This window comes from Ogataea angusta (genome assembly GCF_019207475.1).
Source record: "Ogataea angusta isolate 61-244 chromosome Unknown 61-244_NODE_1_length_1302399_cov_90.877568, whole genome shotgun sequence".
Classification (NCBI taxonomy): Eukaryota; Fungi; Ascomycota; class Pichiomycetes; order Pichiales; family Pichiaceae; genus Ogataea; species Ogataea angusta.
Genome location: NW_025065215.1, coordinates 537,804 through 556,428, shown reverse-complemented (window position 1 = coordinate 556,428; position 18,625 = coordinate 537,804). Strand labels below are relative to the sequence as shown.

Below are 18,625 nucleotides of genomic sequence, written 5' to 3'. Positions count from 1 at the left end.
AATTACGAACGTTGAAATATTTAGTAAAATATTTAATGACTGCTGATTTACTGGATCCGGTCAATTCCAACAGGCAGCTCGCCCCTACGCAAGAGAAACAGGTCAGGGTGCTTGGCCTTATCTCGGAGTACTACGACGTTCACCAGAAGCTTGAGCAGGTTCTCAAACGCGGGTTTGTCGATCTCGCCCGTGCTAATTACGCAGGCAATACAAAATACCAAAACTTCCTTGATCTCAGGGAAATGCAGCGACTGGTGGACGTCGACTGGTCAAACGCACAGATCGTCCTCTGCGACAAGGAAAACGGGTCCGCAAAGTCGCTGAAAAAGTTCTCTGGAGGACTGGTTCCTCTGTCTCTGCGGACTGCGCAGTCTGATTTTGCAGACTCGCTAAAACTAATTGTCCAGCTGGCTAAGATTAAGAACGAAATTACACAGCTATCCTAGTCTGTTTCGCTTCGTCTGAGCGCGTCGGCGGCCAGTTTGTCGTAGTCAGCAGCAAGGGCGCAATACGTTTGGATGACACCAATTATCGCCAGGGCCACTCCACAGCCTGTCCACAGCCCAAAGAGTCCCATAGGATGACCCTTGGGGACATAGAAGCTCAGCACAAACCCAAGCGGGAGACCAATGAGATAGTACGAGCACAGGTTGACGTATCCGCCAATTCTCTGCAGGCCCTGTCCCCGAAGACACCCTGCGCTGGTTGCATTCATGGCGTCGAATATTTGGATGAAAGCGACCAGCGGCATCACCTTGGCGACCACCTCGATTACGTCTGCATCGTTGGAGAACCAGCCCGCAATTTGCCGGCTGTCAAAGAGCAGGAATGACGAGTTGATCAAGGCAATGGCTGCGGTGAACACAAAAACCATCTTGGTAGCTATTCTGGCCTCTCGTGGGAGCTGGGCACCCAGGAAGTTGGCCACTCTGGTAGACGCGGCGATGGAAACTCCGTATGGCACCTGGTAGGTGAGAGAAGCCATAGTGGTTATCACAGACTGTGCTGCAAGCGGCACTGTTCCGAGATAGCTGGACAGCAGGGTGAGGATCTCGAAACTCAGGAATTCGGACATGATCATGATCAGGTTGGGGATACTAAGCTTCACCAGCTCGCCCCAGTTGGAGAACGCCTTTCTCAGCGTCAGTCCGTTCCAGCATTTCATAGGGTTGGCGACATTTTTCGTCCAGATGGTGTACCCAAATAGCCCAATAGCCATCAACGTATAGTTCACACTGACAGCGATGGGGGCTCCAATGTATCCCATTTTAAATACCCAAACGAACAAGTAGTTGAGCAATGCGTTGAAAGGAGCACAGACAAACAGAACGTACGTCGACGCCTCGAAAACTCCCTGGGCTTGCAGAAATCTTTTTCCTGTCTCAAAAAGTATATAGCCTGGCAATCCAAAAGTGATGACTTTCAGGTAAGTGGCAGCAAGTTTGGCGCTTTCCGCGTTCGGAAGGACTTTTGCCAGAACCTGCTCGGCCCAAATCCACCATGCTATGCAGACTATGAACATAAGCGTGAATATGAGAGCTGTGCAACGCTGGAAAATCAGGCCCACGACCTTGTATTTTCTGGCTCCATAGGCCTGCGGCAGAAACGTGTCGAGCGACGATGCGAGGCCGGCGATGACAGCAATGGCCGAAATGTTGCAACTCATGGTTCCGAGGGTGATTCCCGCGAGTGCTTCGGGAGAGATATGTCCCACGGCAAAGATAGAGGCCACACCCAGAGAGTTTTGGAGCAGGAAGGTTATCACGAGCGGCACGGACGACATCAGCATCTTCTTGAGCTCAAAGAGAGGCGTGGTGGTGATTTTCCCGTCGCGCAGGGCCTTGTCCCATGACTCATTGACAGCTTCGCGGTCTTCGGCAGGTGGCACGGAAACCGAAGGCACGGAGGAGTATCTTCTAATGGGAAAGTGGTTGGCCTCGAGCAGCTCTGCCTCTTCGGTTATGTCCCTTGGTGTCGCTGAGTATTGCTGGACCTGGGTCTCGATCAGTGGCTCGTCCTCCTCAAGGTCCTGGTCGCTGACAACGGCCGTGAAGTCGTCTGATTTGATGAGGTCCTGGGGCACAAACAGCCCATGTCTGCCCACAGACGTTGAGACAAGCGACGCGCGTCGCTGGGACGAGTGTGTAAACCGGCGTGTCATAAGATTACACAGAAGCAGCACGCTCTACTATTTTATAGATCCACTATTTTTTAATATCTTGGCTGTGTCTACGATCAATTAGGAATGTCTTGCCATAGAGCATGGATGTGGGTGCAGCAGAATTGGCAGCCGTGATAAACAGAAGTCACTGATTACCCCAGATGAGCCGTTGGTGAGAGTCCCGGCCTCTGCCGTTTCCGCGGTGCGGATTTGAGTCCGCTTAAATTGACGCATAGAACATTACGCGTGGGCGGACCAGACACGGATTACTTTTTTTTTTCCTGTATACCTGTTTTCTTAGCAAAACGTTTTTTTTCTCGCTATTTTGCTAGGACCCTAACTGCAATGTTGCTTAATAAACGGTTTATCCGGCTCTCAGCCGGAATCGTAGCACTGGTGTTCATCTTAGGGTTCACGCTCCACGCAGCACGCGAGACGCAAACTCTGAAGGGCGCCTCTCAGATGTTCGATAGCTACCGTACCGATCTCCAAGGATACATCACAAAGACGGCCAGCAAGAACAAGAAAATGACCGCTGAGGAGGTGAAGCAGGCCCTGACTTTCAAAAATGGTGCGTTCCCTGAGGGAACTCCTAAAGAGACGATTGTGGAGGAGCAAATGAAGTTCCACAGAGAGGTGTTGAGCAAGAAGATCGACGAGCCGAAGGGCATGAAGCTGGTGCACAAGCAGGACGGCGACACCAGCTACGAGCTGGCCAACGCGACTCTGTTGTCTCTCGTGAGAAACTCCGAACTGGAGGGCATCGTCTCGTCGATCAGACAGCTGGAGGAGACCTGGAACTGGCGTTACAACTATCCGTTCACGTTCATCAACGACGAGGAGTTCACTCCAGAGTTCAAGAAACGCGTGGAGGAGGTGTGTTCCGGCAAGGTGTACTACGAAATCATCCCCAAGTCGATTTGGGAGAAGCCAGCGAACATCGACCCTGTTCTCTACAAGAACGGCATTGCCAAGCTGACTGCGAACAAAGTGAACTACGCCAGTCTCGAGAGCTATCACAACATGTGTCGGTTCAACTCTGGCTGGTTCTACAGACTGGAGGGCCTGAAGAAGTTCAAATACTACTGGAGAGTCGAGCCCAACGTGAACTTCTTCTGTAAGGTGGACTACGACGTGTTCAAATTCATGAGAGACAACGAGCTGACGTACGGCTTCACTGTGAGCTTGTACGACGAGCCTTTGACGATCGAGACCCTGTGGAAGACCACTGTTGACTTCTGTCTTGCCCATCCCGAGTATGTGCATCCGAACGGTGCGTTCAAGTGGCTGACAGAGAACCAGCAGAACCCTCATAACACCAACGGGGCAGGCGGATACTCGACGTGCCATTTCTGGTCGAACTTCGAGATTGCAGATATGGACTTCTACAGAGGAGAGGCGTACTCGAAGTGGTTCGACGCTCTGGAGGCCGCTGGTGGATTCTACTACGAGAGATGGGGAGACGCCCCCGTGCACTCTGTGGGAGTCGGGCTGTTCGAGGACAAGAGCAAGGTGTGGTGGTTCAGAGACATTGGCTACCACCACTCGCCATACGAGAACTCGCCTAACAGCGACAAGTGCTCCACGGACCACGAGCCAGGGTACTTTGCGCCTCCCGACGTGTACGACCAGAACTGTCTGCCAAACTGGATCAAGTACTCGATGACCGAGAAGCAGCTGAATATGTACTGATTCGGTATAAAGGAGAGATAACATAATATAAAATATTTGATTTCCGGCCCGGTTTCCTAATATAGACACCCCAAAAAATTTTTAATTATCTACCAGAGTGCCAGTGCCAGACGCGCATATTTATTCACCATTAGCGCCACCCAGTTTACCAGTTCTCATAGCCAGCATCTTTTCAGCGAGATGAGAAAGTGCAAGGTGTTTGTGGGGAACTCCCACCCCAAGTTGGGACAGCTAGTGTGCGAGAAATTGGGCATCGACCCTGCTCCAGTCACCCTCAAGAAATTCGCCAATGGAGAGACCTCGGTGCAGATAGGTGTTTCCGTGAGAGACGAGGACGTCTACATCATCCAGTCGGGCTCTCCAGAGACCAACGACCACATCATGGAGCTGCTCATTCTGATTTCTGCGTGCAGGGGTGGTTCTGCAGCAAAGATCACTGCCGTCATCCCCCAGTTCCCGTACTCCAAACAATCGAAGATGAAAAAACACCGTGGGGCCATCACGGCGCGTATGCTGGCCAATCTGCTGATTATGGCCGGCGCCGACCACGTGGTGTCGATGGATTTGCACGCCTCGCAGATGCAGGGCTTTTTCTCCAAGCCGGTGGATAATCTGTACGCAGGCCCCACGCTGGCCCACTGGATCCGCCAGAACATCGAGGACTACAGCGAGGCAGTTGTCGTGTCGAAAAACCCCGGCGGAACGAAGCGCGTGACGGCCCTGGCCGACCAGCTCAAGGTCAACTTCGCCATGATCCACACCGACAGAAGACGGACCAGAGACGGGTTCATGGGCAAGAAGGTGAGAGGGAAGCAGCCGGCCGCCAAGATCAACACCACCGAGAACGGCGAGGTCGAGCAGGAAAATGTCATAGTAAGCACAGACATCCAGACTGCGAGAATCGTGAAGGGACATGTGGTAGAGGACACCAGTGCTCCGCACGAGGAGCCGCAGGTGCAGCACACCTCGGACATCGCGGACGACAACTCGGACGACGAGGACGAGCCAGAGTTCAACGCCAGCGAGAAGCTGATCACTCTGGTCGGAAACGTCCAGAACAGACCAGCCATCATCGTCGACGACATGATCGACAAGCACACCTCGTTCATTGCTGCAGCAGAACACCTGAGAATGAACTGCGGCGCCAAAAAGTGCTACGTGGTGGCTACACACGGGATTTTCGCGAACGACTGTCTCGAGAGGCTGAACGAGTGCGAGTATATTGACGGAATCATCGTCACCAACACGTATCCGATCTCCGAGACCAAGGCCCAGAATTGCAAAAAACTCACCGTCATCGACGTGTCGCCGATCTTCGCCGAGTGTATCAGAAGAGACCATTTTGGCGAAAGCATCAGCGTGCTGTTCGACTCCCTGGCAGTGATAACATAGGCTAATTAAATAAATTATCTTTTAACGTATTCAAGGCTTGGCCTCTGCCAATGGACTCGAGATGTTCACAGGGGTGAACCGTTTAGGCAGAGACACTCTGGAGAACCGGCTCTTCAGCTTCTGCTGCATAAAGTCCATGTCCAGGTGTCTGGTCAGACTGATCCGGCGGATACACGAAATGTAGTGTTTTTCGTCCAGCTGCACATCCAGCGGGTCCTGGGTGTGGCAGCCCGGCGACAACAGTAGTCTGATCGAGTGCGTCTTGCCGCCCACGCTGTCCTCCGACTCGTAGAGCTCAAACACGATCTGCGACAGATAGTCGAGTTCCGGAAGCGCGTTCCGGGCAATTTTCATCGGCAGCTTCGACTCGTAAATGATGTTCAGCAGCGTGTAGATATGCGACTCTTTGGTGAAGTAAACGCGCGTGGCAGCCTTGTCGGTCTCCTTGATGGCCGAGATGTCGCTCATGATCTGTCTGGCCAGCGGCAGTGACGTAAGCAGTCCGATATCCAGTTTCTCGTGCTCTTCAATACCATACTCCTGAGGACAGATGAAGTCGAATAGAACCTTCGCCAGTCTGTACAGTTCCCGCAAAAGATTGTACTTTGGGTCGTCGAATGGAGAGCTGTGGTCGTCGCGGGACGACGGCTTGTACGACGACGAAAGAACCCAGCCGATCGATCCTGCCGGGTTGGACGAGTTCGATGGAGACGAGTTGTCGAGCGACGAGTCGTTCACCTTGAAGTTGTTCATGGCAAGCACGTTGATCGGATACTGTCTGACCAGAGAACATCCTAGCTGGCCTGTGTCCTCGCGGTCCTCGCTGATGAAGATCTTCTGCAAAAAGTCGCGGTTGTGCAGAGCGTCGTATTTCATGGTGTCGTACAACTCGCTAATTTTCGACGGGTGCACTTTTTCAACACTGACAAACTCCTGAAACAGCTTGTCCCATCTCTCTCTGAAGAGATACGGGTCCTCACCGCAGCACCATTCCTTCTGGAAGTTCTCGACGTCCTTGGTCTCGAAATTCTTCTCCATGATCTTGCGGTGGTGGTTCATCAGCTCAACAACTCGCTTGATTACCACAAACGGCTCCGGCATCCGTGGAGGCCAGGCAAACTGTGGCGGGGCCTCTTTCCCTTGTCTAAGCAAAGGCTTCAGCTTCTTCTTGACCTTGTCCATCAGATCCTTGGCCGCGTTCGAATCGTCCAGAAGATCCTTGCGCACCTGGAGAAAGTCTTCAGGCAGTTCATTTTCCGCAATAAACGATTTGGCAAAGAGCTGTGCAGACGCAACCACTCTCCTTTCTGACGAAGTGTAGATCTGCACGTCTTTCAGGGCGTCTTTATTCAACAGCTGAATATCCTGGCGGAGCTGCTCTCCCACGTCTGAAGCCTGGTATCTGGCCGAATGGGTGGGCTCTCCGCCCCATTTGATGATAAGTTGTACCTTTTCAATGTCTCCCTTGTCGTTCAGCGAGGGCTTCAGCTGGACTTTGGTACCTGGAAAGTTCATCTTCTTTTCCAAGGCCGTGGCCAGCTGCTTCAGTTTTGTCTCGTCCTCCAATTGCTGCTCCTGAGCAACACGCACCGTCTGGAGAACAATCTTCAGGTCTCGAAGCTCGCGAATGATAACCTCCTCCTTATAACCCTTGAGCAGAGATATAAATATGGGCGATCTGAACGAGTACTTGAACTTCTGTTTCGGCGTTCTGTCTGCGTGTCTCACCACAGAAATCATGCCCTTGAACACCCATTTCTGTTTCTTCTCCTCTGAAGTTACAGCGGCCGAGTTCTTCAGACGCTCGCTCTTGGCCTTCAAAAACGTTTCTCTCAAAATCGAGGCACACTGATCATAGTACCCCTCGTTGTCCTTCACAAAGGAAAAGCCGTTGACGTCGATCACATAGCTCTTGCCGCTTGTTCTCAGCAGATCGAACCCGCAAATCGTCTGTTCGAACGCTCGGCTCACTTTCTTTGCAATTTCCCTTTCCTCATGCGACAACTTAGTCAGGTATCTGACCTCCTTGCCGTGTGTATTCCGGCGAACAATGCCGTCCACCACTGGCGACTTCCTTGTTTCGGCGTGGCAGAACTTCGGGCCGACAGTGTACGCCTTGACGTCCTCGAAGTTGTCCGTATCGATGAATTTCTCATAAATATACGATCCCTCGGTTCTGATCATGTTCAAGTTAGGATCAAACTCAGATGACTTATTGCCAATTTTGCGGAAAAGTCTGCGGCCACCACCACCGTTTTCCTTAGCATAGTAGATGTACACGTTGTGGTCCTCACCATCCACGGGCTTCTCCACAAACGGTTTCTTAATAGTTTCGCCGTCAACATACAAAGTGTCGTCATCCAGCATCTTCCAGTCTGGCTCCGGCACCTCTGAGGTGTCCACTCCCAGCTTCTCCAGTTTGGCCTTCAGCTCATCGTCCACAAAAGGTCCGCCGTCTCTGGAAATCACCAGTCTTTTCGGAGTAGGGACGCCGGCCGCCTGCAGAATCTGGAGACATAACCGTCTGTCCCATAACACTTTCTGCATCACCAGATCGTTTATGGTGAATGGCTTGCGCAGTTTCTGATACGCGATTGCCTTGTCAAGAGGGAACCCGCTGGAGAAGAAGGAAATCAAAAAATCGCACGTTGGCCAGTTTTCAATGGCTTCGTCCAGTATAACTTTGTCGCCGAAAATCACAGTGTCGAACTCGCCATTTTCGATTAACCGGTTCAAAATCTGTCTGCACGGCTTACTCAGCACCTTGTTGTCCATTGCACACACACCAATGGTTCCGATCTTGGGCAATTTTGGCCCCGACACTTCAGAGACGGATATAGATGACGTTCTGTTTTTATGCTGTAAATTGACTCCTGAACTCGAGGCAGAAACGCCGTTCGATGAGGTTGCCGACAGTGTTCTGCCGTCACTGAAGTTTAAGGCATTGTCAGAGGCCACTGGCGAGTTGCCAACTCCTGAGGTTTCGTGCTGCGGACTGCCCTGGCTGTTGGGAGGCATCTGGTGGCCAATGCTAAGCGAACTAATATTCGAGACAGTACGGGAAAGAGCGTTGTTCGATGGGCTCAGCACCTCGGACTTGGAAAGAACAGGAACAAAATCCTCTAAAATAGGGGCAATCGTGGCAATAGCCCTTTTATGCTGTTCCAAAGAATGCGCAGTCAAAGGCACGGGGTCCATATCGTTTTCCTCGTCTTCCTCCTCTATGGCCTGCATGGAGTCCACAGAAGTGTTTGAATGGCTCGAGTATGTTCTTTCTGGTAATGTGCCTATTTCCTCGTGCTCTGTGTCGGAATCTACTCCTAGCTGAGGAAGAGAGCTCATTGCAGTTGAGAAATACTTTGAGAACTAATTCTGATTACATTTTCAGTCGATCGACGCGGCTGTAGAAATAAAAAAAAAATTCATAAAATTTTAGGAAAATTATTCACCTTTGTTAGTGATCCAGAGTTCAATACAATGACTGTAGCGGATTCGATGAAACGACGGAGAGTCGAGACTTCCGGATCTTCTGGTGCTGTGCGCAACTCCAAGATTTTTGCACCTTTCAGAGTCATTGGCCACGTCTCCAACGGGACTCCTTTCGCTGTGGGAACATTAGGCCAGTCTTTTTACATCGCCACTGTCGTTGGCAGATCCTTCCAGATCTACGACGCAGCAACCCTACATCTGCTTTTTGTGTCGTCCACCCAAACAGAAACTCCCATCCGATCCATCACAGCACATTTCCACTATATCTTTTGCTCCTATGGAAACAAAATTGGTATTTTCAGACGGGGAAAATTGGAAAAGGAGCTCGTTCTGCCAACCTCTGAAACCATCAGAAAAGTGACAATTTTTGGTAGCTACCTGGTTGCCTGCACGGGGTCTTCACTTTTCGTGTTTGAGAAGAGGGATGAAAAATTCCCTACCGAATACTATGGAGAGCTCAAGGTGAACGCTCTCAATGGCGAGATTGTGGATATTGTGCACCCTCCGACCTACATCAACAAAGTGGTTGTTGCCACCACTTCTCATCTGCTCATCTTCAACGTTAGAACTGCAAAAATGGTGTTTTTGTCCGAAGAGTTTGTTGATGGAATCACTTGTATCGAAACAGCCCCAGCACTAGACATTCTGGCTGTTGGAAATGGTGTTGGCTCATTCACAATCTACAACCTGAAAAAGGGCAAAAGTCTTAGAACCATATCTACAGGGTCCAAGTCGAAGATCACATCGCTTTCGTTCAGAACTGATGGTTCACCACACGTGGTATGCTCGATGGTGAATGGAGACCTGTTCTTCTACGATTTGGAGAAAAAGACAAGAGTACATGTTTTGCGTAATGCTCACAAAGAGGTTGCCGGCGGTGTTTCAAAGGTGCAATTTCTTAGTGGACAGCCTATATTAGTCACCACTGGTGCCGACAACAGTCTGAAGGAGTACGTTTTTGATCCTGCCCTATCAGATAACTCAGCTGTGGTCGCTCCTCCTAGACATCTGAGATCCCGTGGAGGACACTCGGCTCCGCCTACGTGCATCACATTTGGCGACTCGAAATCGCATTTCATCCAATCTGCCTCCCAAGATCGCTCGTTCTGGACCTTCTCGCTACGTAAAGACGCCCAGTCGCAGGAAATGTCCCAGAGACAGTCTGCCATGAAGGACGGAAAGCGTCAGGCAGGTGTCTCCTCCACGTTCAAGGATAAATTCCCGCCAATCACCATGATAGCTCAGGAGAATGCCAGAGAAGGAGATTGGGCCAATATTGTGACTGCTCACCAGGAAGAAACGTTTGCGCGTACCTGGGACTCGAGAAACAAGAAGGTCAGTAAGCACGTTCTGGACACTATCGATGGTGGCATTGTCAAGGCCGTGAACATCACCCAGTGCGGAAACTTTGCCCTAGTTGGGTCCAGTAATGGTGGCATTGGAGTCTACAACTTGCAAAGTGGAAAACTACGCAAGAATTACAGACTGCACAAAAAGGCTGTCACTGGTATTGCCGTTGACGGAATGAATAGGAAGATGGTTTCGTGCGCTCTCGATGGACTCGTTGGGTTTTACGACTTCAGTCAATCAAAGTTCCTCGGAAAACTGCAGCTGGATGCTCCAATTACCCAAATGGTGTACCACAGAGGTTCTGACCTTGTTGCGTTTGCTTTGGATGATCTATCGATCGTCGTCGTCGACTCTGCCACGCACAAGGTGGTCAGACAGCTGTTTGGCCACTCCAACAGAATCACTGCTATGGACTTCTCGCCGGATGGTCGCTGGATTGTGTCGGCGTCCCTGGACTCTACTATTCGAACCTGGGACCTGCCTACTGGCGGCTGCATTGACGGCATCATGGTTCCCAACACAGTCACGTGCTTGAAGATGTCTCCTTTAGGCGACTATCTTGCCACCACGCATGTCAACGGAGTGGGTATATCTTTGTGGACCAACAAAGCTCAATTTAAACCAATATCCACGAAGCACGTTGAAGAGGAGGAGTTTGCAACCATGATGCTTCCGAATGTAAGCGGCGAGAACGGCTCTAGTATCCTGGAAGGTGCGTTTGCCGATGACGAGGAATACAGTTCTGGAACGTACGTTTCGGTGGACCAGCTTGATAAAGACCTAGTGACTCTTTCGCTGCACTCGCGCACAAAGTTCAACACCATCATGCATTTGGACACGATCAAGAGAAGGAACAAGCCTTTGGAGCCTCCGAAGAAACCAGAGTCCGTTCCGTTCTTCCTGCAACAGACAAGCGAGGAAAAACAGACGGAATCGGAGTCCCAATTGATGAAGCTAGACCCCTCTTCTGCTGCATTCGAGTCCGACTTTACGAGATTGCTCAGAGAGGGTGCTGAGTCTAGTTACGACAAATTTATCGAATATCTCGTGGACATGAGTCCTGCCACGCTGGATCTGGAACTCAGAACATTGCAGACGACGGAGCCATTCACAGAACTCAAAAGGTTTGTGGATGCAATCAACTACGGACTCAAGCAGAACAGAAACTACGAAATCCTAGTGGCGGTCGTCTCTGTCTTCTTCAAGATCCATGGAGACGTGCTGTACAATGTTGAAGGCGAGGTCGTGCAGGCTCTCGACGAATGGCGGTCTCTCGCTTCTCAAGTAGACACCAAGATGGATGATATGGTGAAGTACTGTTCTGCAGTGATCAGCTTCATCACGACGACATAGATTCATAGCCGGCTAATGTCATTAATTTCTATACTTACTACAGCTATAATGCACCACCGATCCGTCTGGAAAGAAGCTGAGGATTGAAGAGGCAGCAAAATTCTTGTCGCACACCACACATTTGGAGCTGGCGTCAATGCGCACATGAGCCGTGTCTGAGAGCAGTTTTTCGTACTTGAGGTTGATGAGCTGCACTTTGAGAAGCTCACTTTTTATGATATCCGAGCGGAGGTCTGACATTATATTTCTGATGTTGGACTCCAAGTAGCCCTCCAACCTGCCGAGCTGAAGCGATCGAGGCAGCTTCTCTAATACTTCGACTGGGTCTAGATAAGTAATGCCTGAGTCCAATATTTGAAAGACTGAGTCGTAGTCATTTGAGGATAGAAGCATGTCGAGTAGCATGTACGTTAGTTTAATTCCGGTCTCTTGTGACGACGAGTGGACTGCTCTGCAATAGTTCAGCGCTTTTTCTATATCATTGAGCCTGTGCACAAGGATTTCCAGCACTTCCTTGTGTTTATTGAGTTTCCCCAGAGGAAGAATCATGAGCTCCAGAACCACTGGCGACTGTTTGAGCGAATTGAGTTTCTTGAGCACGAAGGACGGGTTGTAGTTATTGAGTGAGTATATCTGGTTGATGTGAGCCTGGTTCTTTGCAGGGTCCTGTAGGTACAGCTCGATGAGTTTATTTGGAAACTTGATGTTGGTCTCGCCGAGGTCAAATATTAGGTATCGCAGGTAACGCACTTGCAACGAGGGCCATTTGTTGAGGAAATCCAGTACTTGCTGTTTGTTCAGAGACTCGCACTCGATTGAGTCATCCATAAATATACTCTCCACATTGGTCTGGTCTAGTGCAATCAGTTTCTCTGAGTACTTGAAAATAAGATCCAGCTGTGGTTGTCCGAGTTTCTGTATGTATTTGACCATGAATTCAGGTTCGAAGACGTGCTCCGAAATACACAGCTTTTCCAACAATTCCAGAGCCTTGTCGTGTCGTGACCGACAGTAATAAAAATCTATGAGCTCTGTGTACAGCTTGAGCTCGAGACAATTTTTCTCTATTCTGTCAAAGGAGCAGTAATTGGATATCCGGAGCAGTGGCCCCACCATGCGGGGATTTGTAATCAAATAGCACTGAAAAAGACAATCGTCCACTGTTTGCAGTTTCTGTTCTAATTTGGAGATATCTTTGGACCCATAAAGCTCACGGGAGATGAGAAAGCCATGCCACAGGAATCTGGGCGAATCCGGATCCAGAAGCCGAGTGAGTTTCCTCCGGGCATCTGTTAAAAAGCTGATGACCTGGTTGATAATCTTGATGTCCTGGTTGGTTTTAGTTTCTGGCTCTTTATCGCTCTTCAGTGACTCCTTGCTAGCAGCATGTTTGAGACTTGAATTTCCAGACAGCAAAGTCTTTACTGACTCTGGAAGATTATCAAGTAGGAGCTCTGGTGGGGCTAGAAACTCGACAAATAGCTTGATACCTGTCTCATAATTTTCGGACTTCAAGTACTCCAGGCCCTTTAGAAGCTCAAATTGACGAAGTCTTGTAAATTTGATCTGTCGCGAAGAGTGGTCTTCAGATATGTCTTCAAATGCCAGCGGGTTAAGCTTTTCAATTAGATTTATGGCATTGTTGTAGTCCTTTGATTTCTCAAACTCGGCCAGCTGGGAGTCGTATGTCGTCTTCACAAGTTTGTACACTGTCGAGTTGCAAACTAGAAACATAAACTTGGGGGTGAATTTAATGGACGTGATGCCACTGAATGTGGACGTGCCTTGCAACTGCTGCACAACAGAGCCGTTCTCAAGGTTTCGAATTTCCAGTGAGTTGATGTAGACCAAAACCACGTAGGGAAACCAATATTTGAGGAATCTCAGCTTTTTCCCAGATTGGTTGTGACTTGGCACCAAAACAGGGTTTTTGAAGTCTATGGAATGAGTATGTCGTCTGTACACCACAAGTTCTAGATCGCTGTTGAGTTTAATCAGGTTGTAGTCTTTCATGATGATGAGCTGCTGGTCGTTGTTTGCCTTGAAAATTTCCAATAGAGAGTCTGACGGACTAAAGAAAAATGACTTGCTGAAACCAGTGGGTTGGTTCAGGAACTGAATTTGAATAGTGGACACAGAATCGTGCGCGAGATCGATCTTCAGAATGTCACCGTTCTTCAGTGCAACGATCAAACCATCGGAATTGAGGAACTCAACTACCTGGATCTTGTCATTCAACTTGTATTCGTATTTGCGTTCGTATTGGTTGTCGTGCCACTTCATCACTGCAATATTTCGTTTGGATATCAGACACAAGTAGCTGTTGCCTGTCACTGATGTGACAAACTTCTTGGTACGGATAGTTTCCAAGGCAGTGGTGGCGAGCGAGATGGAGTCGTTGTCGTCAACTGTGATGTAGTCATTATCTTCTTCATTGATCTGGTCCAGCTGGAGTTCTTTGTCGTCCTCATACCAGGTTTTGATCAAATTGAAGCGTGCCTCATCAAACTTGTCTATGAATTGATAATCGTTCAGACTATAGATTTCCACGGTCTGGTTTTCCAGTAGTGCAACCAGGTATCCCAGGTTTGGTATCAGTTCCAATTGCATCGCTCGACATGATAGTTTCGTTCTTGCAACCACGTTGAGGTCCTCCAATACCAGTTTCGATTCATCAAATTGGGTCATCTGTGTTTCTCCGCCAGTAGGAAGCTGACAAACGTCCAGAGATCCATCGTACAGCCCCACATACACGAGATTACCAAACACCTCAAAAGTGGATATGTTGTGGGACCCGAATTCAAAATACGAATACGGCGATACCACCAACACCATGGGAAAGGATTAAATAAATATATTTTTGTTTTATTTTTGATTATGGTAGACCCCAACTTTGTACAGCAGCTGAACCACTCGAAGCAGATCCGAGCGAAAAATAGCCATCTATCACAGAAATACTCAAAGTATCTGTCCAAGACCCTGACTAAGCTCGTATCCCCCGAGTCTGCCGAAACTGGACTACAATCCAAAGTCGAAACCATATACTCTAATCAGGAGTCGATTGCACGACAGAAGGATGAGCTGGTGAACACTTATCAACAGTTGGGCACTAAGGCCATGGATTTGCATAAAAAGCTGGAGAAAACAACAACAAGGTTGCACGATAGCGGGGCAGACACCGCGCAAGGCAAAATTGAGGTTCTCGATAGGAATATTCGTGTCCTTGAAAACTGTATTAAATTAGTCGAATCTACCAACACCAGACCCGCGCCTGTGATAAAAGGTCTTTTTGGCTAAGCGATGCATTATCTCTGGCGAAAGTAGCCACCTTCCTGTACCCGGCTCCATTCCCAGCCGGCCTCAACGACGCGCAACAAGTCTCTCAAATTCATTGGCTGCTTGAGACTCCTTCCATCAATCACCAAATTGCGATATATAATATGATAATCTTTCGATGACACGTAATGCCTAAGATCCTGCGAACGCAGTCTTTTTTGTAAATTCAGTTTCCCTTCCAAAGTGGTGTATTCCGCGATCGGCTTCAACCATTGTTGGTTCTGTATCTTCCACAACTCCTCTCCCCCACAGAATGGTGTAAGGGTGCCCTCCTTATCTGGGGCAGCACTAGATTCATCGCCTCCGCTGACAGCGCTGCTTTGGGGCGACGTTAATCGTGTTGTCGTCAAAGGGGAGCCCGTGGAGCATGTTTCCTTATCATCGTTCGCGAGCTTCTTTTCCAGTAAATCTCGTTGGACCTCGGAAGGTTTAATCGGTTCGTATTCTTGGATGCGGGTGGAGTTGCTGTCTGAGTCGTCATCAAATAGCTGCTCGGTAATCTCGTCGGACTCCAAACAAGCCTCGGATATCGAGCGGAGCCTGCTAACAAACGTAGCCCAAGTGAAAGAGACTTTGAGGAGTGCCTTTCTCAGTCTCGAAGGCTCGCAGCCCACAAACAGCGCGTCTTCTTTCTGTTCTCGCTCTTCCATGAGGATTCCTCTTTCGAGTCAATAAATACTGTCCAACTGTTAAGATCTATTGACAAACCTGGCTTTCGAAACCTTCTGCACAAAGGTCACCTAGTAATTGCTCGCCCGATAATTTTTCTATTTTTTTTCTTGCCAGTTAAAGCCGCAGTCATATGATTCTAGGACACACGTATATTATTTGAACTCTTTATAATATTTACGATCCAGGTCCCAGCCGGGAACAGCTCCCTCTTCGCTCGACGTCTTGAGAAGCTTCTGGGAAAGCTCGATGCGCTCGCTCAATAATCTCTTGCGGAAAGAGCCATAATTCAAGCCGTCGTAAGAGCCACCCAACTTGCACCACTTCACCGCATAAAGGGCAATAGACACCCCATTATGCAAACGACCATTGCTTCCCCAAGTTCTAGAGTAGTAGTTGTTTCTGTATGTCCCCTGGTACACACCGAGACGAGGCAGAATCAGCAAGGTTACCACTAAATCGTTTGAGTCGCTCGAGTCCACTGCTTGCTTTATTACGTTCGAGCGGTTCTCCAGGTTTCCAGGCGTCAGCGGCCCCGTGTGTCTGGAAAATTTTATAGTTCCCTTTTCGTTATCAATGATAGATTCCCCAGATTTTTCGCTATCTTCTGGTGTACGGATGCAGAGCCCAGAGTCCGGAGCAGAAGGATCAGCCGACTTGAGCACTCCACAATGGTACAAAATGGCCACAATGTCGGAGTCGTCCGTGTAAATGTCCGTGCCCCATAATCTGCGGTCGTACACGTTGACGTTGTCGGGGATGCACTGGTATGGGATGTGTATATCCACTGTACAGTTGATGTAGTTTGCGAAGTATGCAGGAAGAAGTTCGATTCTCTTGGAGGCTAGCTCATTGGTCACCTGTGAGTCCTCGTGCATGTGTTCTGGTTCTATATTTTGCAAATACATGCAACGGGTCTCCTTTGTTGGATAGGCCTGGTATATTATCGACCCCAGATGCTTTCTTGGGAATTTTGCGGCGAGCAGAAGTGTTTCTTTGGAGTCGAGGGTGATCTCTCGGGGCCTGAATGTTTCTTTTGTTTTTTCCGTGCTCTGTTTCGGGGATGCCTGGTGGACCAACGACTGGTCCTGGGGCACTGTTGCGTTGGGGTCGATTATAGTAGAATCGTTCTGTATGATCGTCGTGTCGTTCCCCTGGGGAGGTGGAACATCAGATGGTGTCTCATTAGGGTTGTGTACAAGAACTTTGTGATGATGGTGATTACCGTGGGGCTGATGCACAATGTGTATATGTCCGCCGTTTTTGAGATGTTGCTGCGCTTCCTTCAAATGTGTTGTAAGCTCGTCGTGTACATGTTTATGATGGCGGCATTTGTCTCCCTTTTCACCCTCGCGAGGGGAACTAACGCTGTTGATTTGCTGTCTGGACGGTGACGAGTTATCTGTGGAAGGGGGTGATGCCGACGATTTTAAGGGTGGTAGTTTTTGGTCTAATGGCTGTTCGGGAGACTTACTCGGCACAATGGAAGCCAATTTTGCCGAGTCGACCCCAGAAGCTAGCGAGGAAATCGAAGGCAGTTGAAATTCGCCAGAATTGATGGACGATAGAGAAGGCAATTGTTGACTCTCAGGACGGCTTTTGGCCACGCCTTCCTTGTCCGACGCCCCTAACTTGCTAGAGAGAAATGAAATCGGGGGCAGTTTGACCGGAGCATGATCATTTTGCGAGCTGTACGACGACTCCTTGAAGGACATGGTAAATACAAATAAATTAGTTTTTTTGAACATCTGTGCACCGATTTTAGTAGGGCAGATGACTATCAAAAGGTAGCTCTGTCGATAGATTGTCCATTGGGGGAAGGACCGAAGATAGAGGTGGTTTTAGAGGTAATGAGATCTGTAGCTCACAAATCCAGTGCAAACAGCCCGGTCTAGTCAAACCCACATATCCCAGAATTACGAGTAATTAAAATTATACATTTATTAATCTCTATGCTTCTCTTTATCTTATGCTTCAGGTCAAATATCCATCTCTACTAAATGCAAATAATTTCATTAGTCTACCACAGTACGAGTCAAGGTTCTACGAAGTTGAGCGCAGTACTCCTGTTACCCCAGATAATCTGATTCTGCTCGTACAAAACTTGCTGGGAGAGGAATCGAAGGAGAGACCCTCGGAACTGTTTGCCCGAGAGTCGTACAACAGTCCTCTTGAAACATACCTCACCATTGCATCGTACTGCAAGCTGATCATATTGTCGCCCAATCTCTCCAATTTTGATCTATCTTTGCAAGATGTGTTCCAGATATGGGAATTGCGAATCAATCTGTTATTGATGGCTGCGAATTTGCGCGTGCCGGACTCGAGCTCTCTGGTCCCGCCCATTCCAAATGCACAGTTCCTGAGAAATGAAACAAACCTGTTTCTGAAAGAATTGATCAAGCTTGATGATAAAGAGACTCTACCCAAGGAACTCAGCTGGCATTTCAAGCTGCTCATCAGTAGAATCAAATATGGCCCGAGCTTAATATTGGTCAACCAGCTATACAATGATCTTGTGCAATTACGCGCGACTACGCCGAAAAGTACAAAGGAACTGGCAAACAAATCGTCAACCATCCTCTATAATGTGTGTGCCATCATGATCGCCAGAAATGAGCTGCTAACCGTGTTTAACTTGCTGAACCAAACACTCGAAAGTGACCCAGAAAATTCGCAATTAGCAGGCCTTACAGCTCTAGCGGGCTGTCTATACACATACAAAGATACAGGTTCTGTGTCAGATAATGCACCATTCTTCAAGGAAATAGCTGCAGCTTTTGGGCGAACGGATAACCAGACCCTCGGTTTGCTTGTCACGATCCTGAACTCCGTGGAACCGGTTTACAATGAAGACAACTCTACTACAATGGCGTTGGAGAAAGAGCACAAGTTCACGTTGCAAGAGATCATTAGACTAGTGGAGAGCGGGAAAATTAGTGGACGCATTCTGTGCAGTTTGTGTGGGCTTTTTGAAGTACAACGGCTGACTACAAATGGCGAGTCGGAGCTGGACAAATGCCTCGACCTTGTCCATCAACGATGGACATTGCACATCCAGAATATATACGCTTTTGAATAGACCACCAATGCGCACGTGACTTGACCAAGGGCAGAAATATTACTGGAATTATACACCTAGCACCTCGAACAAACAGCTTGAGGATATAGCGATATTTGTGT

At 48.9% G+C, this 18,625-nt stretch overlaps 10 protein-coding genes across 10 annotated transcripts; 5 read left to right on the top strand and 5 right to left on the bottom strand.

Moving 5' to 3' along the window:
* Positions 1–442: 442 nt before the first annotated feature.
* On the bottom strand, positions 443–2,161 carry KL928_000348 (uncharacterized protein; the record flags this gene model as incomplete). The annotated part of the gene is made up of 1 exon (XM_043204071.1): positions 443–2,161. The coding sequence occupies one exon, from the start codon at positions 2,159–2,161 to the stop codon at positions 443–445; it is 1,719 nt and encodes a 572-aa protein (XP_043062243.1).
* A 345-nt stretch (positions 2,162–2,506) lies between these two features.
* KL928_000347 (uncharacterized protein) lies at positions 2,507–3,853 on the top strand (the record flags this gene model as incomplete). The annotated part of the gene is made up of 1 exon (XM_043204060.1): positions 2,507–3,853. The coding sequence occupies one exon, from the start codon at positions 2,507–2,509 to the stop codon at positions 3,851–3,853; it is 1,347 nt and encodes a 448-aa protein (XP_043062242.1).
* Positions 3,854–4,033: 180 nt separating this feature from the next.
* Positions 4,034–5,245, top strand: KL928_000346 (uncharacterized protein; the record flags this gene model as incomplete). Its single annotated transcript, XM_043204049.1, has 1 exon — positions 4,034–5,245. One exon carries the CDS (start codon positions 4,034–4,036, stop codon positions 5,243–5,245), a length of 1,212 nt encoding a protein of 403 aa, XP_043062241.1.
* Positions 5,246–5,275: 30 nt separating this feature from the next.
* KL928_000345 (uncharacterized protein) lies at positions 5,276–8,587 on the bottom strand (the record flags this gene model as incomplete). Its single annotated transcript, XM_043204038.1, has 1 exon — positions 5,276–8,587. One exon carries the CDS (start codon positions 8,585–8,587, stop codon positions 5,276–5,278), a length of 3,312 nt encoding a protein of 1,103 aa, XP_043062240.1.
* A 135-nt stretch (positions 8,588–8,722) lies between these two features.
* KL928_000344 (uncharacterized protein) lies at positions 8,723–11,437 on the top strand (the record flags this gene model as incomplete). The annotated part of the gene is made up of 1 exon (XM_043204027.1): positions 8,723–11,437. One exon carries the CDS (start codon positions 8,723–8,725, stop codon positions 11,435–11,437), a length of 2,715 nt encoding a protein of 904 aa, XP_043062239.1.
* Positions 11,438–11,458: 21 nt separating this feature from the next.
* KL928_000343 (uncharacterized protein) lies at positions 11,459–14,272 on the bottom strand (the record flags this gene model as incomplete). Its single annotated transcript, XM_043204016.1, has 1 exon — positions 11,459–14,272. One exon carries the CDS (start codon positions 14,270–14,272, stop codon positions 11,459–11,461), a length of 2,814 nt encoding a protein of 937 aa, XP_043062238.1.
* A 42-nt stretch (positions 14,273–14,314) lies between these two features.
* KL928_000342 (uncharacterized protein) lies at positions 14,315–14,734 on the top strand (the record flags this gene model as incomplete). The annotated part of the gene is made up of 1 exon (XM_043204005.1): positions 14,315–14,734. One exon carries the CDS (start codon positions 14,315–14,317, stop codon positions 14,732–14,734), a length of 420 nt encoding a protein of 139 aa, XP_043062237.1.
* Positions 14,735–14,742: 8 nt separating this feature from the next.
* Positions 14,743–15,423, bottom strand: KL928_000341 (uncharacterized protein; the record flags this gene model as incomplete). The annotated part of the gene is made up of 1 exon (XM_043203994.1): positions 14,743–15,423. The coding sequence occupies one exon, from the start codon at positions 15,421–15,423 to the stop codon at positions 14,743–14,745; it is 681 nt and encodes a 226-aa protein (XP_043062236.1).
* Positions 15,424–15,597: 174 nt separating this feature from the next.
* On the bottom strand, positions 15,598–17,157 carry KL928_000340 (uncharacterized protein; the record flags this gene model as incomplete). Its single annotated transcript, XM_043203983.1, has 1 exon — positions 15,598–17,157. One exon carries the CDS (start codon positions 17,155–17,157, stop codon positions 15,598–15,600), a length of 1,560 nt encoding a protein of 519 aa, XP_043062235.1.
* Positions 17,158–17,411: 254 nt separating this feature from the next.
* On the top strand, positions 17,412–18,524 carry KL928_000339 (uncharacterized protein; the record flags this gene model as incomplete). Its single annotated transcript, XM_043203971.1, has 1 exon — positions 17,412–18,524. The coding sequence occupies one exon, from the start codon at positions 17,412–17,414 to the stop codon at positions 18,522–18,524; it is 1,113 nt and encodes a 370-aa protein (XP_043062234.1).
* Positions 18,525–18,625: the final 101 nt, after the last annotated feature.